This window comes from Pempheris klunzingeri, chromosome 14 (assembly GCF_042242105.1).
Source record: "Pempheris klunzingeri isolate RE-2024b chromosome 14, fPemKlu1.hap1, whole genome shotgun sequence".
In the NCBI taxonomy this organism is placed as follows: domain Eukaryota; kingdom Metazoa; phylum Chordata; class Actinopteri; order Acropomatiformes; family Pempheridae; genus Pempheris; species Pempheris klunzingeri.
The window spans coordinates 24,203,231-24,228,456 of NC_092025.1; the positions used below are offsets into that span (position 1 = coordinate 24,203,231).

At 44.0% G+C, this 25,226-nt stretch overlaps 1 protein-coding gene across 1 annotated transcript; it reads right to left on the reverse strand.

Moving 5' to 3' along the window:
- Positions 1 to 76: 76 nt before the first annotated feature.
- On the reverse strand, positions 77 to 22,715 carry klf5l (Kruppel like factor 5 like). The gene is made up of 4 exons (XM_070843787.1): positions 22,553 to 22,715; positions 11,726 to 12,674; positions 11,079 to 11,138; positions 77 to 2,298 (listed from the first exon to the last, which is right to left on the reverse strand). Exons 1-4 carry the CDS (start codon positions 22,691 to 22,693, stop codon positions 2,120 to 2,122), a joined length of 1,329 nt encoding a protein of 442 aa, XP_070699888.1. The 5' UTR covers positions 22,694 to 22,715; the 3' UTR covers positions 77 to 2,119.
- Between the last annotated feature and the right edge of the window lie 2,511 nt (positions 22,716 to 25,226).

Sequence of the window (25,226 nt, forward strand, 5' to 3'; positions counted from 1 at the left end):
TTCAGTTCACAATGAGAAGTCACAAAAGTATTCAAAAATGTGCTCGAAGACAAAAAGAAACAGAAAAACAATCCACTGTTATTTTAGGAATCCTTTTATTATTATTATTATTTCATTGCAGCGTCTTGCACAAACAAAGAAATACACCGTTGTTCTTATCAATTTGTACATAAACTGATAAATTCTCACACGCATTAAGTATCAAAACAAAATTAAACAAGCATTCACATGAAACCGATCTAAAATCCCATTAGTTATAAAAGAAACAAATATTAATATTACAATAGGAAAACAAATATTTACAAAGTCTTCTGTTAAAACTAAAACTACAGTTATGTACACAGTGGGTGGTCAGCACTCCCTCCTTGAGAGAGACAGGAGAACTCGTTTCCTTTGGGAAGAAACTTGAAGAAAATCAGAGTTGAAATAAAAGGATGCGTTGGAGCCTTCAGACGGAGCACAGAAGGAACAAAACCATATTCACTGTTCATCCACAACTTTTAATGTTTTAACTTGATTATTTAGTCGGTAAAAGTAATTTTTCAGTTCCTCAGTGTCTGAGTTTGGCATCATTGAGCTGAAGAAGTCAAACTCCTCATTTGTACAGTGCAACATATTTTTCTCCTCTTGTAATTCCTGTCGTTGGCAACAGTACAAGCTGCAGCACTGCTCAAGAACCCGCGGGCATCCCCGAGCCGGCAGGCGCGACGTATTCAGGACTAGGACAGCACGCAGCAGCTGACAGAAGCTGACGGCGTGCGGGGGAACAAGTGAACTGTACATTACACCCATCAGGACCGACTTCAGAACAGGTCCGTCCACCCCGTCTCTGTCTTCCTCATGTTTAAGTGTTGGACAAACACAGGAGGGAAAAAAGAGGGAAAAACACAGCGGTGAATAGAAACTGCAAGCAAACCACAAACTGCCGTCAGAGGAGCTTGGTTGCTGCGGCGACGGGTAATGTCATAGATACAAACATTGGCAAGTCGCTCTGCTCTCATAGCTCGACAGGTAGTACCAGTGCTGGAACAAGCATAACTGGGCGATGATTAACTTTTCCATGGAGAATACTCTGATTGTCTTTATTATTTGTTTACTCTGAAGGGGAGGTTATAATGCAGGGAAGGTTTCTCATATTAACATTTGATGTAAAAAAAAAACCAAAAACAAAAAGGTTGTCAAGTATAAATCTCAATACATTCGTTGCATTCTCAGACACTCACATATAAACAAGTATTTACACAGGCAGGACGGAGGGAAGTGCGCTTCCACCTCTGGTTGAGAGTTCATACTAGTTTGTGACAAAAGGCGGTGACAGTGGTGATGGCGTTGGCAGCAGATCTGTAGGAGAACACACAGTTCGTGTTGTTTGCAGAAGAGGAAAGTGTTTGCTGGGTGCGATCAGGCCACAGTTCTGGAGACATGCATGTCAGGTGTGTGTGTGTGTGTGTGTTTATAGGAGTTGGACCGGTGCATGTTTTGAATCAACATGCTTCATCTGTTCAGCGATGACGACTGACACCCAGACCGTCTCTGAGTCCGCCCCACGGAGGATCATGAGCTCTGGTGCTGAGACTTCAGCAAACAGCAGGTGACCAGAATCATCTCAGAAAGGAGAAAACGGGAAGGCGGAGAGACACTGGAGACATTTTCAGGTTTTAGAACCGGCAGTGGGAACTACTCTTCGTCTTCAGATGATCCGAAGACGTTCCTTGAACTTCCCACTGCTGATATCCCCTCCCTCTTTTCATCACCTGCCACAGAGGGGTTTCCCCAGGAGATCATGAAGTGTAAAGAGAGCTCACTCTATCTCCCTCGGGGGCCCACCCACACAGCAGGAGCCCGGACTGGATCCCTCACCGGCTTCCCACCAAAGCAAACGCCACTAGCTGTGCTTGTTGGAGTGTCTGTGGTGGGAATTGTTCATTACTAAAAGGTCGGCCATCTTACTTGCATGCTGCTGGATTCCTGCTATCAAGCACCGGAGTAAACGTGGCTACACAGAGATGATGTTGTTACCGCTGTCTGATTCTGTTTCGGTTCGGGTGCCGTCATGCGTGGATACTGCTCTATCTGTGTGTCATTGTGTGTGCGTTTTGTATGTACAGGTGTGTCCGTGTTAATTCTGGTGGCGCTTCATGTGCAGGGCCAGGTGGTCGGAGCGCGAGAAGCAGCGGCTGCAGGCGATGCACTTGAAGGGTTTGGCTCCGGTGTGTTTCCGGTAGTGTCTGGTGAGCTCATCTGATCGGGCGAAGCGCCAGTCGCAGCCGTCCCATGTGCAACGGTACGGCTTCTCACCTGCAACACAGAGGAGAGGACGGGATGGAAACATCAGCACGATCATTCAGACAGTTTCCTCATCATTGATCCACCCATATTGAAGAGCTTGGACCAGAAACTGAAGCACGTTGGAGGACAAACTGTAGACATGCTCTAAATAGTTACCTACAAAATACAGTGTGTGTAGCTGTTTTTCTGCGGGGGGGGGGGGTAATCAGTGCTTAGACATCTTGGTAGGCGGCAGTTAGCAGTGTGGGCGGGAGAATGTGTGCATGTGGTTTTTATGGCTCCCAACCTGTAAACACTGCACTCATTTCCATGAACAGTGAGATAACATTGTTTGAGACAAGGGGCTCAACTTCTGTCTGTCTGTGTGTGTGTGTGTGTTACACAGTTGTGTAATATTGTTTTAATCTTTGCTCAGCTTGTTTTTAGATGTATTCCTGTCTGTCCATCTTCCTGAAAGTTGTTCTTGGAAATTAAAAGTCAAATTCCTTGTGTGTGTGTGTGTGTGTGGTGAAAGAGAGGACTGTCATTTCTGAGTTTTTAAAATCAGAAACTGTTTTTACAGACTTTTTTTTTTGATATTTCAACGTAAACGCATTAAATTAGCAATTAGTATAGTGGTGTGTGTGTGTGTCCGTCTGTCCCCTTGGTAAGGCGATCCTTTTATAAAAGCATGTGATTCCTCTCTATTGACAGTCTGTTCGGGGGCCGTGCTGGCATCTTTAAAACAGACAAGTTAATGCATCATGGAGGCAGTTCACATTTTCAAGAGGAAGGAGGTCTCTGACTTGGTCGTTGAAAGGTGCATACAAATAGATTTGCCTTGCCTTGACTGACTAATGCATGATTTGAATTAGAAAAGACTGGTCGGGTTAAACTCACCACCAGTAACCTCCTCAAGGTTTGGCAGCATTTTCCCCCCAATAGTAGGAATGTTTGAAGGATAACACACATGGATGTGAATAGAAGATTAAATAATTGGCTTAACAAAGGAAGGAAATGTATTTATTGTTTGTTTTCCTTTAAGGACACACATAACCTCTGCAGGGTCTTAATTAATTAGGAAACACACTGATTAGTGGGGCTTTAAAACAGAAACCTGCTTTGCTTTCACATCTCTACTCCTTTTTTTCTTCATTAAAAAATCCTTGTTTTGTTATAAAACTGAATAAATAAACTATACCTCCAGCTCTTGCACTTCCTTATTGTCCCTGTGCTGCTGATCTTATAAGAAACAAAACATCTCCTGTAGTTCTATAGTTCTGGACTAGAGATGTATGAAAACAGAACCAGTAAAGTGGAAATTCACCGAGGAATAACGAGCCAAGTAACTCCAACACGACACTGATCCTACCCCACCCAAACACTGACATTTTTCTGCTGTGCCACGACGTGCTACACCCAAACAGTGGGCTAATCATCAACAAAGAGAAAAGGCCCCGTTGAAAAGGCTGGTATGCACATAATAAGTCACCTTTCATAGCCGAGGTAGAAATTAATATCTGAGAATCAATGCGAGGCAACAAAACTGGATAACGGAACAATAAAACTCTGCTGAAGTCGGGTTTCATCATACAAAATAGTTAATGCTGTTAAAGTTCATCATTCCAGTTGTTGCTTTTTTTTTTTAAATTAATGTCTGTTAGATATATTTGTCATCCTGTGATGTCAAACCGACGTCCTCCATCTTTTTAAACAAGGTTGTTTTTGTGTCGTTGAGTCTTTAACACGACAAAAAGAAAAGAAAACAGTCGTCCTGTCATTAAGCGCTCATTACCAGCATGGGTCCTGTTAGTGCTGATTAGATAGCTTCTGCTATTGAGCATCAATCACTTGGTGACAGTTATTGGCTGGACGAGGGGTCCAAAGAGTACGGGGCAGACTCAGGTGACAAACAGAAAGGTTCCCTTAGTGCGTTTCTTATCTAAAAACATCCTCTTTAAGAAAAATAGTCTCTTGAAATTGCACATTTCTAAAATCATCTCATCCTGAGTATCATGAATATCACCTGCCCCTCCCGTCATGGTCAACTCACGAGCTCTTATGCCAACTAGAAGCTTCGGGTCCTTTATTTGTTGGCTATACAAGATGTGTTTTGTTCATTATTTCACGTGCGTTAACCCCACAGCACTCCAGCCTGCTATCAAGACAATATCCTGTTCCTCGAGCCAACCGCTCTTGATGTATGTGTGGAGGCGCAGTACAAACGTCTCCATATAAAAGGCTCTCGACCTGCAGGTGTGTTTGGTTTTGCTCTATAGCCGCCCTGTCGGGGTCAAAAGCACAGCCGCCTCTCTCGGGACTATTATCCCCAAAGGCTGGCAAACAGGCCGATGAAATACGACACATACACGCAGAATAAACACACTTGACTGGTGTATATACTCCTAAACAAGCTGCCGACAGGTCAGGGGGGAAACCAAAGCATCCATACGTGCATGCTTTCATTTTCCTTTAGTCTAAAGGAGGCCGATGTGAACACTGATTAGAGCATCACTCACGTTTGAAATTCAGCTTTTTCTTCGCTAAATTTCTAGCCTCATTTCTCACTTTCTTATGGAAACTGAGAAAAGAATCATTAGCATTAGAAAGAATGTAAAATACTAATGATTTTGGGGGACAGTGGTCCCTCCGCGAAGTAGTCAGCTTTATTTTTTACAATTATTCTATATATTTTAAGGCTGTAAAACCCCTCACCATACAGTTTAGACACTTTTCTCAGACAGACATTAACATTTTCTCACATTTATCTCTTGTTTGTTTGTCTTGCAAACAGGCAGCACTTAAAAGTCACACTGCTAGCGACTGAACATTTATGTAAATTTGGCAAACCGAATGCATTCTGTACTGTACAGAGACACGGCACGGAGGAGATTGATTGACATTGGTCTACAGTCCCTTAGCCAATCAGGACGCAGAACACAATGCGCGTTCATACACTGTAAAAAAAACCAAAAAAAACATGCAAAATTGCACTAAAAAAATTTGCGAAACAGCGAAAGATGAGCCGCGTTATAGCGAGGGACTACTGTATATCTTCTCACACTCAAGAGCCTTCAGGCATTTGTTCATGAAAGACAGCAATTATTTGATCAGGTGGCCGATTAGAAAGAGCCAAACTATTATCTCTCTCTCTCTCTTAAACACACACGAACACTAATAAGTGCATGTATGAATACGTCATGAGCCATAATGGACAAACACACTCTCAGAAATGTCCAGGCAGTGTAAAAGCTACAGTGCATCAATCACTCAGGGACAAAAAAAGGCTGATGTGAGAGGAGTGTATATATATATTTACTCTATAAGGAGCTTTAGGTCTCCGACACCCTCAACCTTCTGTCGCTTTTCTTTGCAAATAGAAACACTCAGCTGACGGTCTTTTCCCAGAGTTAGTCTTAAACTTTAACCTTCATTTCACATCCTGACAGTAAGGGGAGCAAAAAGCCAGAATCACAGTGAAATTAAAGCAGCTACATCAAAAAAAATCATCAATATTTCAAATGTATTGAGAAGAAAACATGAAATCTAAGAGAAACTTGAAAACATGACTATACACAGCAGTAAAGTCCATCAGGAGCATGTTAATCACATTTTAAAACCATCTCTGCCTGGTTTTACTGAGTCAAAGAACAAACACTTTCAGGCTCTCCAGGACGCCCATAAACTCTTTGTGGACCTCTTAGCTTTATCAGCTCAGTTAGTGTTTGTGAAGAGGGCTGGAGGGTTTCCTAATCAGTTGATAGCACTCTACTCTTTACACACACACATATATACGTACATACATGCACTAACACAATTACAAACGTCAACGTGCAGAGTTCAGGTGGCTGCTGAGGCCACGGTCAAGGCTGGCTGATGGTCATGATAGCAGAGCTGCCATAGGGGACAGATAGTGATGCACCATCATAGAGCTGTGATACAGCGGCATCACGGCCAGCATGTGGTCCAGCCTGTTAGATTACAGTTAACAGTGATGGAGGAAGTATTCAGATCCTTAATCTAAGGGAAAGTACCATTAGCAGAAATACTCCTTTCAGATTGTTATATTATTTAATACGAACTTGAATTATTGGATATCAGGCTGTTACTTAATGCCAGAAGTATTTGTCTGTTTGTACACCACTGGTTAGTTAAAGCATTATATATTATAAGCTCATCATGTTTTCTGTCTAAATTCTTAATCTGAAAAGTAATTTTCCAAGTCAAGTCAGTTCTATTTGTATAGTGCCAGTTCACAACAAACATGATCTCATGCTCTTTTCACAAAGAAAAGATTAAATGTTTGTTGATGAGATGTTTAATTAAGAAAAGAGGCCTGAAGTTTAAAATCCAGGATTCGATACGAAGAAGAACTCGTCTTTAACAAACCTTCAACAGAACGCGGCTCTGTTCCAAATCTAATTAATAAAGAAATAAAGTTAAGTAGAAATATAAAGTAGCATGAAATGACTAAAAGTGCTCAAGGACAGCATGTGCTAGACTGAAGTTGTCGTTGTGAAGTGACCTCGGATGGTTTGCTTTTCAGTTGAGCCTGTTCTCCTTTAGATTACAGTGGCTTCACAGCAGAATGATATAAAAACACTTCAGTTTGGTAGAATTTAAAAGTCGCCTGGAGATTATGAGGCTGTTTGGGAGGAGCGCCCCTACATCTTAACCCGTGTCTCACTCTTACATCAGTTTGGAGTTTTTCAGTTCACCTTGCTCATCTTTGATCTGCGGGAGGAAACCACAGAAACCGGGAGAAGCTCAGGGTCTGAGGAGTTTACGAACATGAGAGGTCCACACTGAAACATCTTCACATCCTTCACATGGTGATGGGACAATAGCTCCTTTTTCCACCCACCGAACTTTTCTCATTTACTTGGGATTTTGAAAAACCTCGGCGCGTTTCCACCGAAATTATCCGGGGAAAAGAAACTTTCCCTCAACCCCAAACTTTCCCTGAAGAAGTATCTAGTAGGAGGGTAGGACTGTTCAGATTACCCGGTATTCTTGAGGGGCGGGGCTGTGTGCTGAACGCTCGCTTTGTTTGTGGTTTGATCGTTTGGAAAATGGAGCAAAAGAAGAGAAGCTACGAGAAGTGGACGGACGACCGAGTCTGTGGAAGAACAGCCGACAAGCTGGAGGAGCTGAATGTAGGACACACGGCGAAACACATTATTATAGGATATAATATATATATTATAAGGAGCTGGAGGAGCACAACAGTCGCAGCGCTATACGTCCCCCATATGTCAGCCTGATTTGAATAAATGTTCCTGAACTTTGAGGTGCAGTGGAAACACAAACCACACAGATTACCAGAGATTATTTTACCAGGTAAATAAATTCCTGGTAATAAAAGTTCCTGTAAACCAACGAGCCGCTGTGTCGACACGCCTGAAACCAAGATAACAAACTCCAAACATGATGCGTAAATCTACAACGGGAGCTTCTCATCTACAACGCTGGCTAATCTTCTCATGAAGAGATGACTATGACTTTAGTGGTAATTAGGACATATTAGAAAAATAGGTAACATTTGGTTTTGAAAGACTCGCAGCCTGTTTAATCACACCACCACGCTCACACACAGCTTCCTGCTACGATCGCCTGAAGAAACAAAAAGCAATTTCTCCCTGCCGGTGAACTGAAATAGACATGATTGAAGGATGACTTTTCACCACATTAAAGATTCCCCTTCCGACTCACGACACGAGTGTTGACGCAACATGTAGATTACTGCTGCTGCAAAGAATGAGGACATGGATGTAGAAACGCCACCTCTGGCTGTTCAACAGAAAACTCTCCATGCCCAGACAGGCACACGCTGCAGTTAGTCGATCAATCAACTTCAGCAAAAATTTAAAAGGTTTCAGCTTCTAAAATGTGAGGATTTGCTATTTGTGTATTCTACACTGAAAATTTTTTCATTTTTAAGACCAGTTAATAGTCAAATTACACGTTTAACCTTAACCTGAAGCTCTGTGTGTGTTATGTGAGGAGTGACAATAAAAACAATAATCATATCTGGAGCCAGGCAATAAGAAAACATTCTTAAATCAACGGGACGCCAATGTAAAAAGGCCATAATGTGGGTTTTGTTATCTCTTCTATTTGCTGTGGATAGTAGACTGGCTGCAAGATTCTGTATGAGTTGAAGGTGTGAACAGGCTTTACCACTCAAGTAGGCAAACAGAAAGCTGCACTAATCAGTTCTGGAGAAAGATAAAAGCACGATTAATTTTCTACAAGTCAGAGAATGACAAAAAAAAACAAGCAAACGAGACTGAACTACTTTATCAATGCAGTTTTCAAAAGGTGAGTTTGGAGTCAGAAAAGTAGGTTTAATGTCCAAACTCCCAAATAAAAAGGGGATCTGGGACAGAGCCTTGAGGAGCTACACAGTTAAGAAGTAACTCTTATCAGTGAGCCAGTTTGGGTCATTAACATCCATCCAGATGACAACGTTTGTGCAGAATTGGTAGAGAAAACACAGACGGGTACGACGGGTTTTGTTAATTTTGCTTGATTTGCCGGAGCCATTTCCTGCAGTTTGGGACTCTCAGTGTTTCTGTACGTGCTCAGCTCGTGAGTCATCGTCAACAAAATGCAAAACAGGACTAGACAAGCCTGATTTTGCCAGATCACAAGTGAGGCCAGTTCATGAGACTCACTGAGTGACCAGAATAAACCAGACCCACTGCTAACTGTCTGTTACACGCTTCAGTTTGGCTGAAATTTAGGATTTTAGATTTGGTGAATTCATCTGCTCACTGAACACAGCCGGCAGACGAGACCGTGGTCTTAAAAGAGATACAGCTGCTACTTTAGCAACGCTGAGGTGATTTTAAGTGTGTCCTGGGGGGTCAGGACCCACCAAGAAGGCTGAGAGATGGTTAACAGGGCAGAAAAGAGATGACAGTTGAATAATTCTGCCTCATCAGGCCTGTAAAATGACTCAAATGAAGCAGTCTGAGGAGGAATAACACCTCTTTGGCTGTGACTGGTTCAAACCTGCACACATTCAACCTGTGACAAGTGGCTGCAGAGAAAAACAGCTTTGTGTTGCTCGGTCAGTTAATAAGAAACATTTAATGGCCAAATCATGTTGCAGCCCAGCAACAGGAGCCACAGAGAGTTCGGGCCATGGCTACGGAGAGCAGAGGATCCTTACAGGCGGTTTCAATCAAATCAACATCGTGTTTATTGATTTTACAGCAAGTGATGGTTCAACCGCTGGCAGGGACGGTGATGGTGAGCGTCAAAGCTGTGGTCACACAAGCTTCTGGACAATTTACCGTGTAAAATACTTAATTCAATGTATTTTATAAAAGGTAATTACCCTACTAACAGCACGGCAGCCATTTTGTGTCCATACATTACTCACACTGACATTTTCCTCTGCTGAATTTAGCATTTGTGATGAAACAGTCAGCAGCATACATGCATATCTTGCTTTATTGTGTTATTTACTATTCTCACTGCATATTTTAAAGCCTATTTGTCTTTCTGCGCCGCTACGACGACCCAACTTCCCCACTGGGATCCATAAAGTTTCATCTTGCCTCTCTGTGAGCCGCTTGTGTTTGCACAGTCATCCACGTGTTCGCTCTTTCTCTCCGTCACCGTTTTCACAGTGGAGGAGCGCCGCCGCAGCTTTTATCGCATGAGTAAACCTCCAAAATCCAGCTCCGAGGCTGCTGGGAATCCACAGGTCTCATCTTACAGGAGAGAAACGCACTGAAACCAGCCTTCCCCCATTCTGCAAACCCTCCCCCCCACCTTCCTCTTCCTCCATCCTCTGAAAAGGGACTGAAAAGCAGGAGTAACAGGTTTGGCCTTCATTTTAACAGTGTGTCTTCCCTCTTTTTTTTTCTTCTTTCCTTCATCCTCCCCTCCTCCCTCCCTTCTTTGTTCTCTCTCTCTCTCTCTCTCTCTCTCTCTCTCTGGGGGAAGCTCGGAGGACAGGTATGAGCACGTATAAACATGGTGGAGAAAAAACAAAAAGTCTTGAGCAAACTACTGTTGCTCCTATGTTGTTTTTTCCTTTTCATTGTTCCCTTCATCTCTATTATAGTCGCTGGGTGTGTCGAAACTGGCAATGTGACAAAATATGCCACAAACAAAAAAATAAAATAAAATAGACTAAAGCCAACTAAACTGAGCTTAATGGCAGCAGGGAGATTGGAACTGGCTGCTGGCTGGGTTGAATACCAGGATTAGCTCGGCCCTGGACAGACAGGTTGAATAAAAGTGACTCAGGTGAGAATCTGCACAAGGCCGAACACACACCTCTGCCAAATCCTCAATGCTCGAACTTTGAGAGACTTCACGCAAAAGCAACGGATTTTCTGTAACTCTGGTTGGACGTTTTGGCTAAAAGTGTTCCACAGAATCCTGATTTTAAGAATTTAAAACTTTATTTTACACGTGTAATCAGGTTACACTGCACACAAATACTCCTATAATACAGATTATAAAGTTTTTTGTTACTATTTTAAATCAGGAAAGCACAGGTCAGTGACTAATCTGTCACTGGGGGGTGTCAGTAAGACCTAAAATCAGTCAGATAACTGATTAGCATCATTTCTGCTTCACCATCAGTGGTTCATTGATCATCTGCTTGGCTACTAGCTGACCCATACTAACCAATCATACTAGTTAATGATCACTTTACCTGACTGACCTGTGTGCATGAGAAGAAGGCTGATGGACAGTGATGTGCAACTATATATTACAGCAAAGGAACAACAGCATTCAGTTCCTGTCATGTTTTAAATCAAACCTACAGCGAAGTGTTCTCTTACCTGTGTGTGTCCTTTGGTGAGCCTTCAGGTGAGAGCTCTTTGTGTAAACTTTGGTGCAGCCTGAAGAGAAATCACAGAGAGGCATCATCAGACAGGCTGACAGGGGAAATGTGCGGCGCACCTGGTGCAAAGTTTACTTTGGCAATACGAGTAGAAAATGTGCCGTTTCTCAGCTGTGACACAACAAGAACGACAGCGGACAGAGACAGTGGCACTCAAACTGTTCTGTCTGATTTGCACCCAATGAATCCTTTTCACACACACAGCTGACATAATCAGTGCTAACCTGCTACGCTCATGTTGCAGCAAAGCTAAACAACACACGTTACATAACGGACATCTCAGGGTTGTTTGATTGTCTCTGGTACGTAGTGTTTAGTAGTAGAGCACATACTAAAGTTTCAACACAGTGCCACTAAACACAAGAAGAAGAAGAAGACCTGTTGAAACCAAAGGCCTGATGCTTGCTGACGTGGGGGATTCTTAAATCTTTAATTTTGAATTCTCGACTCGTTGGGTCTCATTACAGTTTGGTCGAACGTTTGTTATGAATTTATGCTCCATAATCTTTATTTAATATTCTTAAATTAAGATGAAGATGTGTAACGGTGATATATTCTTCAGTTGAATCCAAATGAACCACAGACCTTGGTAGTCACAGAAGTGGATCCTCCTCTTCTCCAGCTCTGGGTTGTTCCGCCTGTTGTATTTGGGACCCGTCAGGACACCTTGGCCGTGTGTCATCAGCATGGCATGATGGGACATCCCCGTCACCTTCATCCCTCCCAGACGCTGCTGGTACGGAGGCGGGGGCTGGGGCGCTAAGGTGAGCAGCTCCGCCTGACCGTCCGGGCTCCCCGGCTGAGAGTTTGGAGGCGAGGGTGGCAGGCTGTGGGGCGCCGTGTGCTGGGAGGAGTTGCTCGGAGAGGCCTGGTAGTAACCGTGGTGCTGCGGCACTTGGTGCTCTGCCATCATGTAGCTGCCGTTGGTCGTCGGCAATCCGACGCCACCGAGGTTCAGCATGGTTCTGCCACCGGTGGAGCCGTGTGCCGACGGGCTGCTGTGGGACAAAGTCATGGTGAGGTCAGCACAGCCGGTGATGGGCATGTGGTAGACCTGTGGCTCGGGGGCCGGGGGGCCGATGTGGAGCTCTGTGTCCAAACTTGGCTGCTGCTGCTGCTGCTGCTGCTGCTGGAGTCCTGTGGCCACGCTCACCACTCCTCCAGAGTTCATGTCCGGCTTGATGAAAACATTGTTGACTACAGGCGGCATGCTGAAGACGGAGGTGAAGTCCGGCAGGGCCTGGGTGGTGGAGGTGGGGATGGAGCAGGGCACCTCTAGCCCCGGCTCTGTCTTGATCTGCTGCGGCGTGAGGGTCTTGGTGTTGGGCCGGTAGAGGCCTGTGCGGAGGTGAGTGGTGCTGGGAAGGATGACGTTGATATTGAGGCTGTAAGGGGCAGTGGGCTTGTCCTCCGAGAAGTACTCGTCGACAACAGAGGCGCTGTCTCGTCTGTATTTCTTGTCGGCAATGTCGTTTGAGAGACTCAAAAGAGGACTGTTGATCTGGGGGAAATATTTGTCCAACTCGAGTCGAGTCTGAAAAGAAACAGAGGAGGGAAAAGGTTACAGGAGGAATTCAACACAACAAACTCACTTCTTTTACACTGGGTGTGTAACTACATGTTATTTCATGCAACCTTCTCCATCTTCACTCAGCGATTTCCCACATTTCTGACCTTGCCTTTGAGTTTAACCCAGAGAAAGAGCATGAACCTGTTCTCAGTCAGAGGTGAGCACACTGCCATGCAAACAGATCCACTCGGTCAACTAGTTCATGAACACTTGTGTGTATCCAGGATTGTGTCTGTTCAAACTCACAAATCCCTCCTGTCTAGAAGATATAGTGTCTGTTACTGTGGGTCTCTGAGTCTCTTTATCTTCTACACTAAATTCAACCCTTTCTTTTTGTTTTGCAAAATGCAACTTAAGAGAACAAAGCTCTTATTTTTCTGCAGGACACAGCACATGTTAGTGACAACCAAATGGAAAACACCGGACACATCCACAGCAGCAACTACTGTTTGGTGCAGTATTTGTCTAACATCTCCATGCACAGAGGATTTGTTTAACTGCCGTAATTATTTTGAGAGATTAATGGGCTGCAGATGTTGATAAGGGGGCTCAGAGGAAGCGGGTCAACAAGCCAAATATACATGTGTGTAATGGGGGAGAGAGGGGCAGCAGAGTAATTGAGAGAGAATGAAAACCATTAAGAAAGGATAAAAAGAAAGGTTCTAGTGAAGTTGGTACCAGGACTCCATCCCTCCATCATCCTCCCTTCGTTCATACCTTACATTCCTGTTTCCCAGTGGAGCTCACTGCCCTGACAAACAGCCAAAACCAGGATTAGGGGCCAACAGCTGAGGAGGGATTTCACCTGCACCCAAACGTCCGTTACTCCTTTTGCCGTCAGGACTGCAATGTGCTCCACTAGTTAGCACCTGCTGCGTGTTTGGGAATGTATTAATCAGTGCTCAGGAAGTGTTATTGTGTTTGGCTGGAAGTGAAATCATAAAAGCAAACAGTGAAGAGCTTGTTTTAATGTCATCAGTGGCTCCCAATGATGAAACCACAGGAATAACCCTGCACATTTTTATATAAATATACATCAGTCCTGTCGTTGTCGCCAGCTGTTTCCCAGGAAAAATCCACTGGGGCTCAGGAAGTGATGCGTTTTACATTTGGAGCAAAGAGATGAAGATGTAGTCAAGTCACAAGAGGTGCAGGAGGTGCAAAGCAGCACAGGTCAAGTCAAGAAAAAGGAAAAAGCTACAGCAGGTCTGACCTGTGTGACTTTGTGACCTGTAGCTCCAGGTGTGTCTGAATCCTGATGTGATGTGACTAGCTATGACGGAGACAGATGCACCGCTGTGTTTCTTTCTTGAGAAAACCACCTTTGGCTGAGGTTAGGCTACAGATACTACACTGCATGCAAAGAGCTAAAGTTAAATAAACTTGCTAGTGGCAACAAGAATTGCTGACTAAAACTTTGAATTCTTAAAACATGTTATTGTAACTTGTGCAAGACTATAAAACTCTTTCCTTGATCAGACTTTTACTATAAATGATGGCGTCCTGCCTCAATACACCACTATCTACCATCCAGGCTGTTTTTGTGTGCTCTTCTCACTGGTTTGAAGTCACAAGACAAGACCTAGTTAGAAAGGAGGTGCTGGTATCAAACAGCACTGAGCAACATAAGAATCAAAATCTGATGCTTAAGTTACGAGATGTGATCAGACCAACTTGTGTGGCAGCTGATAGAGGTGTGGAAATGGTCCCTTTTGTTGAAATACAGACAAAAGTTTTCAAGGAACAAGACTAGACAGGTGGAGTGTATAAGAAAGTCTTAATCCTGATTAACTGGTGTGTGTGTGTGTGTGTGTGTGTCATTCAGAGTCACTGAAGCAGACAGTCACTCCTTCAGAGATGCACAAGCCGTTACCGTAAAGAATCTGTCCTGCAGAGACCACACGCAGACGTGGAGGTGCACACGGACGCATAAACGCATAAAACAGCAAATATGTACACAAATAGAAGGCATGAGCATCCAGATACACACCAACGCACACACACACAGAGCGTTCCCTCCATGGGTGTGGCCGATGAAAACGATCTGACACATGAAGAAGACGAAGGAAGAAAAAGCACTCAGCCAAACCAAAACAAAGGCTGAAGGCATGAGAAAGACGCAGCAAAACTTAAACACCGTCAGGTAAAAATAGACCTGCCAGACAAATATGATCCTCACAGTGTCAACAGATACACAACGCTGAAGAAAGGAGGGAGGGAGGGAGGGAGATATCTGCCTCATGCATATAGGACGAACGTCCAGCAGAAAGAGCTGCTGACATGAAGCAAAGGAAGCAAATCATCAAATCTATGAAGCTAAAAACTTGATCACCATAATTACCATTTATTACTTTCCAGCTTACAGAATAATCCACTTATCATTTCAGCCCTACTTTGTTGTGGTCAGTGATTAATTATTGCAGTAATTGAGTTTCTAAGTTGCCCTGACCCGTCAGCCGCCCCCCCCTGAAGAGAAATCACAGCCCAGAGTGGACGCTGGAGTCCTGGACTGAATCAGGACAAATAACCTAATGAGGTGCTGACGTGCTTGAGGTCGTGTCCAGCAGCTCGACAGGAGGCACAAAGCAGCAGAGGAGGTCTGTTTCAACACCATTATTCTGCAGCGCTGCTGTAAGTGCCAGCACACACACACACACACACACACACACACACACACACACACACACACACACACACACACACACACACACACACACACACACACACACACACACACACACACACACACACACACACACACACGGATGGATGTGTGCATGTATATTTACGCAGTCGAGCCCATGAGGCCAACAGGTGTCGATCATTCGTCGCTGCTGAACTCACACCGCCTTGTCATCAGTGCAATCTGAGCGCTGGGTGAAATTAAAGTCTTGGCTATTTACTGAGGAAAAAAGAAAACAAATACAGCCTCTCTGTTTCTTCCCACTGAGGGCTCCTGTGTGCCTTTCAGGCCAGGACACAAGCAGGCCCTGTGCTGTCACCTTTGGGTGCCCTTGGCCACGTCCCCTGCCGGCCTGCTGTCGATCCCTCCGCTCTCTGATTGGTTTGCACCTCATTTTTTTTTTTTTTTCTCTCTATTCTCTTTTCTGAGCTGGACACGCAGGGAAAGGTTTGTGTTATCATTATCAGTGCGAGGGGCAGCAGAGTATCCCAACAACAGTCCACATCTTTAATGGATCCTTCCATTCATGTGTCTTCATGCAGAGTGTGTGTGTGTGTGTGTGTGTGTGTGTGCTGAAGGTTAGCGTGGCTCAGCTCACTTTAAGGAGGAGAAATACACGTATTTGTCTTAGTAGTTACTAACTTTGCACAGATGCCCAGAAAACCTTCCATGGGTTTAAAAAAAAGCTAAAAAAAAAAAGGCAGCAACTTTTAAAATCATAAATCATTTACAATTAGTCCCTGCACAAAGCTGGTCCCTCCTCTTCCTCCCTCTAAGGGAGATGAATTAAAGTGTCTGCTGAGGTCGTGCAGCATGACGCTGCCACTTCAGACTGAAAGTAAGAAAGAAACTGAAATATATTTCTAATTACATGTTAACAGCTAACAGGAAACCCTGCCGCTGTGAGGAAAGAGGCGTGCGAGTGGATTCGGGGTGTTTGTCCTTCAGCTTCACAGCAAAATGGAAGATGAACTATAATTCAAAATGTCTCGATCACTTCATGTGAAAAAGGAGAACATCTTCCAGCCAAGACTTGGTCAGTTAATAATTGGAGAACATGAACAACTGCTCTGCTATGAATCCTTCTGCCTGATAACAACAGTCCCTTATCAGCTCTGCTCCATTTTATGGGATGCAGTGGGAGTTTCCACACGTTCGGCCAATATGACATCCTTCCTCAAACGGACCTTCATATGAATGCACTTTACACTGTTATCCATCTTACAGTCATGTCAGAGTTGAAGATGTTTAAAGTGTATTTTCCCTTTATAAACCAGCCTGCAGAGACTCAGAGCTCAACTTTAACTACGTCATATTATTGTTGAGTGCAGCTGATATGATGTTTGTTTGTTACCACGCAGCAGCATGAAGCTGAATTTTAATTTTACAGTAGTAATTTCCACTTTTCTAACCAATCCGGGCTCTTTAACACACTGAATTTTCATTTCATTCAAGGATCTAAGGACCCATCTGTCTTTATTGGTGCCTTTCTTTTCCCCCTATGACATGTTGAAGAGTCATAGTGCCATTTATCTTGAATTTAGCTGATTGAGATGAAATCACATCGAACCATGAAACGTATCTTTGTGCAGGAAAAAACAGAGCTGCTCTTTTTTATTTCTGCTTCATCCTCATGAGACCCCTTGCACTGCTTAGTTGCAAAACTAATGGCTGCGTGTGACGCTGCACACCACTTTTCCTTTATGGCTCTCAGGAATGCAGAGAAACGGTGGCCACTCGCCTTTGGATCTCCATAAAATAAGTGAACTGATAGTGCCGGAGCCCCTCGGTCTGCGAATCAACAGAGCAGAAATCATCAGAGCAAAAACAAAACCTTTGAGACTGAGGTGATGTTTTATGGTCACTGATGGGTGGACAGATAGGGAGGCTTGTTTTGGCTGAGTAAAGACGTGAGTCCACTGTCAGGACGGCCAAACTCTTCAGGGAGACTCTGGTCAGCTATGAAGATCTGATACGAGACTTTAGTGGTGTACAAAACATGTTCACGTACTTCTATTATACTTAAGTTCATTATATTACATCGAAGGTTTCCAGAAAACAGTGGTCGGCAGCCAAGAACCAACCAGGTTGAATAAATGATCCCAGAGTTTGGTGCCGATCAGGTGAGTCAGTTTGAGCCATCAAGTGTTTCTGTGGATACTACCATACATCTAACTCCACCATTACAGCTGCTGGATGTTAATATGTTGCCCATATAGGTTCAATATGTATCAGTAAAAGTCACTTATTGATATTTGAATGAAAGATATCGGCTAAAGGTGGAAATGTATGGATAACAGGTGTGTTTTACATGTATTGTGTGGTTCGTTAACACAGTCTGAGAATATACACGTCTCCATATAAGTGACAGAGATGATAAGCAGAACAGATAATTAGCATATAGATAGATCAATGATTTACCCACAAATGTCCATAAATGAAGATATATATATATGTAGTTTTCCACCATGTCCATAAAAGGCATCTCCACATATATACGAACTGTATATGACTGATGCATGTGAACAGTTTTATGACCACAGATCACTGAAACTTCTCTGGAAGCTGCTCATCGTGTTGATTACTTTACGGAGGAGCTCCTCCTCCATTTGCAGCGAGTTGTAACACGACCCAACATCTCTCTGAGTGATGGCAAAGAGGAGTTTTTTTTTTTTTCAAACTTCCTTAGTGTGTAAAACTAAATAATTTTTTGGGGCAGAATCCTTTTGGAGCTGCAGGATCCTCAACAATAAGCTCCCTCACGTGTGAGCCTCCTTCTGTCTCCTATTTCTGGACACTCTTTGTTCTAGATTGTCCTACAAAAACAGCTCCTTCTCATTTTGAGCTTGCAGTAATGGGGGGTGGGGAGGTTGGGGGGGAATAGTCTGGGGTTATTTCCTCCTCTTCTGGTGTTTTGATTTCAAATGTCACAAAAGAATAATCACATAATAATAATAATAATAATAGATGGAAACAGTCCAACCGTCACTTTACATTTTAAGAACTGGAATAAAGACAATGTGGCTCTTTGTTGGACAACAGAGCTGTTGGGGGGGGGATGATGTGGACGCACATGTTTAAAGACTCCCCCCCCCCACCACAAAATGATTTCACCTTTTGTTTGCTTTTGCTGCAACAATTTTCTGTGTTTTTCCAGACAAATGAAGGGTGAACTGTGTTAGTCACAGAGCAGATTCTGCAGCTTTAGCAGCTGAGTTTCAGACCACAGACGTTGGGAAACGGTAGGATACGACTGTCTGCGGGCAGCGTGTGTTGTCTGGTACCGAAACATGGCCGGACATGATGGATGACATCAGCGGCATGAGTGAAATAATGAGTCTCTGCTCGGCTTTTGGTCGGTGTGCTGGTACACTGACTGATTCATGGGTCTGATAAACGGTATTAAACACTCATCAGCCACTAAAGCCTTTCTTTCCCCCCAATATGATGCACTTCTTTTTATAACAGTTTTATAAACAGTGTTAAGTTATATGGATCTGAGGCTGTTTGAGGTAAATCTGTACAACACAAGTGAAGGAAAAAGTGTGAATTTGTTTATTTAAAGAAATTTCTTTTACTTGTGGTGTCTGTTTTGCTGTTTCGCCCCCAGTTCAGTCTATAATCTCTGTGGTTTCACTGAATCTCACTGTAGCACCAAACAAAAAGTCAAGTGTCCGACTGCAGCATCTGCTAAACACGACATTAAAACAGACAACAGAACGCAGCATCAGTTCATCCAAGTCTCTAAATTAACTCTCCTACATAGTTTCTACTGTCAAATCAGAACTCTAAATGAAATAAGTGAAGACAGTCGTCCCAAATGTTTGACTGTGTCCAAACATCCTAATCATGTTTCTTTCTTCACATCACTGATCAGTCGCTGTCTGCCAGCTGAGGCTCGTTGTCAGCGGACACTTGCTCAGATGCAAATCTGCTGCATGTGTTGTCCTGGAAGTCAAATCAATAGTCAAACCAAAACCATCTCAGCCCTCGGCGGCATGAAACAACGTCTGTCGACAGCAAAAGGGCCTGAATGAGATGTGACAGTTCTCCACTGGAACATGACCAGACACGAGGAGGAAGGTCAGACACAGTGAACAATCTGAGGATGTGAAAACCAAGTTTAACCATATCTGAGTATTGATCTTCAGGAATCATTATGTGTGACCTGCAGCACAGTCTTGATCTGAACGCCCATGAAGTTACTCTGTAACTTCTCCTGTCTTCTGCACGAGTCTTACAGGAAACCCTCTGGTGACATAACGACAAAAGAATCTGGGAATAGGTTTCATATTAGTTACTTATTCTGCCATTATCGCTGAGGTACCCGAACAGATTCGTTCCAGAATAAAACATGTACTGTTTGGAGGAAACAATGGAGATAAAGGTCCAAAAGACAGCAGACAAGCTTCAGTCTTCAGCTGATATAAAATACTTCTACAAGTTGTTTCAACCATCACCGTGCTGTCTGGTAGTGAATTGAATATGTTGAAATATACTGAAGAGGACTGCTGGTCAAACCAAACAGGCTGTCAGGAGAGACGTCAGAGACGCTTCCTGATGTTTTTAAGGAGAAATGACGGCAAGAAAGATCAACAGATTGCTCGGTGTGCACAGTTTGGTGCCACACAATGATGAACTACCACGTGCCAACTGATGACGAACCTCATCATTAAATCCAATCAGCCGAGTGAAGCCCAAACATAAAAATAATACAGCTCAGTGCAGCTAAAGCCCACTGCTAAACACTTACAATGAATGCTTTTCTAAAGAGCTCCATGGACTTCTGCAAGAGAAGCGTCTACACTAACTGACTTTGCACTTCCGCTCGGCTCTGCAGATGTTTTAGCACCTTTCAGCGGACTCGTTTCCGATAGCATGAGGCGGCTGTTTTTAGGAAAAAGGCTGAGATACCCAGCGGCCAAATGTCAGATACAAACATTAGCGTTTTTAGTAACTCCGCTCACAAAAACTTCCAGCTGTAGGAAAAACTCATAGGTGCAACAGACAAAGCTAAAAGTCTAGTGAGTTAAGTCACAGACAGGTTTTTACTCAGCAGAAACATCTGAAAGAAGCAAAAGGCACGCAGGTGTCTGAGGAGCCTCATCGGCCTTTCACCGCTGCTGTAACTTTCTCATGAGGTCGGCCTTTATCATCCTTCCCACCGCCTCCAGGCAGCTTATGGAGATACGGGCGCTGCTCAGACAGGTCGGGCAACATACTGCTGTCACGACACCGGCTCAGTTAAGTGCTCTCTCTTTAAAGCACCAACACAATGACACAAAGACATGTCTCAGAGGGGAAAAGAAAGCAAAAAAAGACATTTTTCACCCAGACGCTTCTATTGTACTTTGCCCAAGTCACAAACCGATTGACTGTCTGCAGAGAGGAATCACATGATGTTTTTATGCTAAAACAATGCAAGTTGTCAGCAGGAAGCTTTTTGTGAAGCAATAACGCCGACTATCAGAGCGCTCTAACGCAAACTACACAGATTTGTCTTATGATGCTCAAGTCAATGAGTGACAACTGAGACCGGCGCTGCTGTGCTCGTGTCCCGGCTGTCAGCTGCCCGACACAGGGATTCATGGGATCCCACATGAGGCACACAAAGCTCTTCATTTAGGCTGTAAAATAATTCCTCTCTGTTTATAACGGTCGTCGTGGCCTACATCTATCTGGAGCAAGATAAGCTTGGAAGGTACACGGTGTTTCCAACATCACACAGAAGACGCAGGATGAAAACCTGCACACAGAATAACCCAATTCTATAATCTGATTGAATAGAATGATATATTTTATAATCAGGATTTACACAAAACTGACTGGGAAGACAAGACAAGACAAAAACTCCTGATCCAGTACGGTTAAGTTTCTGCACCTGCAGACATGTAGGGATGTTTGACAGCTGCTGAGGGATGTTAGTTAGCCTCTATGATCGCACCTGTCCAGTTAACACTGTCAATAAAGTCCGTTCAAAGCAGCTCCAGCATGTGACGGCTCTCGTGCCGTGTTTGCATAAAAACTCAGCAGAAGGCCGTCCTACTCGACGAGCACGACGCTTTGTGTGGAACGTGTTGCGTGAGAGCACCAAGAGCCAAGTGAACAAACATCTTTAACCTTTCCAATCCAGTGGGGGCCACGTGGGACCCAGAGGAGCAGAGCAGTTCTAGCCTCAGGTGTCGGGGTCTGACACCTGGCTGGGGGCCAAACTCTGCACCATACGAAGGCGTCCGGTTTCTGTTTGCGCTCTGTTGTGATCACGCACGGCCCTACGTACCATTCACAGCCATTTAACTTTAATGTGTGGTCGGCTGCTCGTGTTTCATAAAGGAGGAGGCCAAAAAAGTGCTGTTTGTGCCTTTAAGATTCTGATTCTCAGCTGTTTATTACTTCCTGAAATGTTCGGCTACATTTCTGGCATCAGGGCGACCAGTTCTCACTCACTATCTTGGGCAAACAGATCTACAGAAGAGCAATGATGATGATGGTGATGATGATGAATAATGGAGAAGTGGCCATTTTGCAGACTTGTCTCAAATCTAAACTGCTTCTCCACCATGTGACCAAACCCCATGACCGATCATATGGGCTTCTACAGGCTGATCATCACAACACGACGAAGACACAAGCAGGTCAGCTCCTCTCTGACCAAGTTCAGAGAATAATTACTTCATACTTGATCTACTATATTCAAAAACTAGGCCTATGATGAGCTTGTTTTCCCATAAACACGTTAACAGCGATGGCCTGCATCCTGTCTTCAGTATCCACTAATAACAGCATGTCATTTAATATCCTAACATGTTTAAAATAAATAAGTACAGTGTGTGTAAATAGGATTATGTTCTATACCCTCCAAAACAACATGAATCAATAGAAACTTTAAACTAAATCCATAAAGTCCATGTTCCTGCCATCACACAGCTACACATGAAGGTGATCAGGTGTGTGAGGAGCTTTAAGCTGAGCTGCTTCCTCCTGCAGGTGAGAGCAGCTCAGCGGTCATTAAATGCTTGTTAGCAGCTCAGAACAAGCTTCTTACTCTGCCTCTGCCTCCACTGTGTCTGAGACAGGAAAGTTAAAGGTTAAAGTGACGGACAGTTGCTAAACACCCGGAGAGGCCGGAGCTGCCCGGCGGGTCGGCGGAGACTCTCACCGCGGGTTTGACGTCCTCAAACACGGACGCGTCCTCTGCGCCGTCCGCTCCGGACATCCGCACCGGCTTCAGCTGCGTGAACACCGCCCTCTCCTCCGGCGCGTGCGGCGGGTTCATGGCCAGTCCTACACTCGTTGCCATTCTAAGTCTAACCTACAAACAAAGTCTTGTGGATGTGGGTTAGAAGTACATAAAGCCTTGTTCTAGCTGACTGCGCTGTGCTGAACAGTCCCTCAGCACCTCCCCTCTCGCTCTTCTGGCGCACAGGTAGCTTCTACCTGAGCTCAAGTACGGACCTGCTGCTGCAGGTGACGGGCCGCTCACAGGGCGCAGCCAATGGCAGCACAGGAAGGGCCTTGTGGTCCAATCAGCTGCGTGGAGGGAGGCGGGACTCACCTGAGATACTCCAAGAAAAGAGGGAAAAACAACTGGGGGGCATGAGGCAGGGTATTAACTCCCTCCTGCTCTGCTCTGATGGAAGCCAGCAAACCATAATTAGCTGCTCTGAACCTTTTATTTTCAGATTTCTGTTATAAAAAACACTTGAAATGTGAAGATCTCTTATTTTTTTTACTGCTCTCGAGTCTTTTGTTTGTGATTTTTGCAATAAATGAGTCATGCTTCACTTTAGTTTAATCCTATTGTGTTCAACAATAGACTGATGAAATCGTGGACTTTGCACGTTAAATCTGAGATGTACCGGACAATAACCCTCTGTTAGTGCTGTGGTGCATCCTACTGAAGACACTTTATCCGTCATTGTTGCATTATTACAAGTGCACACAGGAAACATTAGAAAAGTTACCATGACTGTACTTTTCATTGCGTGTTGCAGCAGGTTCAGAGAATGATAAAGGTTTAGTTTTGGTGAGGCGTCACAGCCGAACTGTTTAATAGAAGCATAATAGAAACACAACACACACAACAACAACATAACACACAGAAGAGAAAAGATTGTGAAGCAAAAGCAGCTTCTTTTTTCTTTTTAATGTATTTACAGGTGCTCTGGGCACCATGGGGGCAGATTTTCCAGGTGTGGGCTTGTGAAATAAACATTGGCTCTGACCAGATGCAGCAGGAGAAACTTAAAGGAAGCGACTGTGTGCGTTAGTTCAATGTTTCAGCTCATTTATTAAAAGCACCTTCTCCTCTAAGAGTATTTCTGTTACTGCTCATGAGAGGAAATAAAAACACACTAATTGCTCAACGAGCAGACTGAGATGACCCCGCAGACGCAAGCGTCGGATGATGCAACGCTTTCTTGCGTCAGCGTTGACAGATGACATGCCATTAGTGTTGGCACTCGCTTCAGGTGTTGCTGCACGTCTCTCGACTAGACGTGTGGACCTGGTGCCAGTCTGGACTCTGGTCTAGTTAGAACATGGACTCCACAGGAGGTCCAGCTCCCCCGACCGCTTAGTTATTTATTCTATGAAGCCAGAACAGAACATTTAATTAGTAAGATTCATTTCATTTGTTTCAGCTTTCAGCAAATCAAAGTCCTTTGCTTCAGACGTAAAAGGCATCATGTCTAAAGGGGCTGCTGAGCTTTAAACAGACCACTGTGCCGCTTTGAGTGTTAAATGTTATGGGCACAAACAGAACTGTGCAGCACCTCTGAGCCTGCTTCTGCTCCAGGGTTCTTCCTGTTAAAGGGGAGTTCTTCCTCCACTGCTGCCTAATCTAATATCTGATGCTGCTCATGTGAGGATTCTTGAATCCTTCATGTTGAATTCCTGAATCTTTGGGTCTCTGAATCAAAGAGTTTGTTCTGAGCTGCTCTTTATTTAAAGCATCTTGTGAATTGTCTCTGTATAAATAAAGATCGAACGTATCTCCCTTTCTTTTAATTTCTAATTTATTTCATGCATCATCGCAGGAGCTCTCTGTACTTTTTACCCAGAAGCTCTTCAGCTTCGGTGTGATACTGTGAGGACTGTTTACAAAAGTTCACTTCGCCAAACAACTTGTCAGACGCTTTGCACATCCTGTCCAAAGCTGAAAATGCAAAACACTTCTGTGGCAGTTTGTTATAACAGGTGGTGCTCTTGTCCAACCTGATTGTTCCCACCTGGGCGCTATCGCCTGAGCACATGAGTTTGCTGACATCCAACCCGAAGCATAAGTGTGCTTTGCAGAGCGTGGGAAAATTCAGTTCTGATGTGGATTCTGTTTATACAGAATAAAACAACAGGAACTCTCCTGATCTGGTCTAGTGTGTCCCACTGGTTGGCCCGCATATTTGCAAATTCTAATCATAGCACAACAGAACGTGGCGAGGTGACAGCAGGTGCAATGTCCTGAGCATATTGAACACAGCCAGGTATTCTGTCTTTTTCTTCTTATCGTCAACAACTGAACAAAACTCATGAAAAGACAAAAACCAGCATTGTGTTTCAAAACTTTTTGACTTCCCCGCCTGTCTGTGGAGCCTCAAGCCCGTCGATTCCTTGAAAAAACATAAAAAACTGGTCACAAATATCTAGTTTCATTACTAAAAGTCCAGCAGTCTAGAGCCGTGTGTGGCTGTACTTAGGCACAGCAGTGGTTCGAGCTAAATACCAGCATATTGCTCACGATGACAATACTAACATGCTGCTGTTTAGCAGCTTGGAGGGTCTGCTGGAGCCGATCGCTGCTGATCAGGGGACAAGCTCATATGCTCACACCTGCA

Bases quoted from the DNA above. Each gene is read 5' to 3' on its own strand.
- klf5l (XM_070843787.1), bottom strand. From the start codon at position 22,693: ATGGCAACGAGTGTAGGACTGGCCATGAACCCGCCGCACGCGCCGGAG. The intron at 12,675-22,552 runs GTGAGAGTCTCC...GTTTCTTTTCAG, and splicing joins TTGAGGACGTCAAACCCGCG to ACTCGACTCGAGTTGGACAA. The intron at 11,139-11,725 runs GTCTGTGGTTCA...ATTTCTCTTCAG, and splicing joins CCACTTCTGTGACTACCAAG to GCTGCACCAAAGTTTACACA.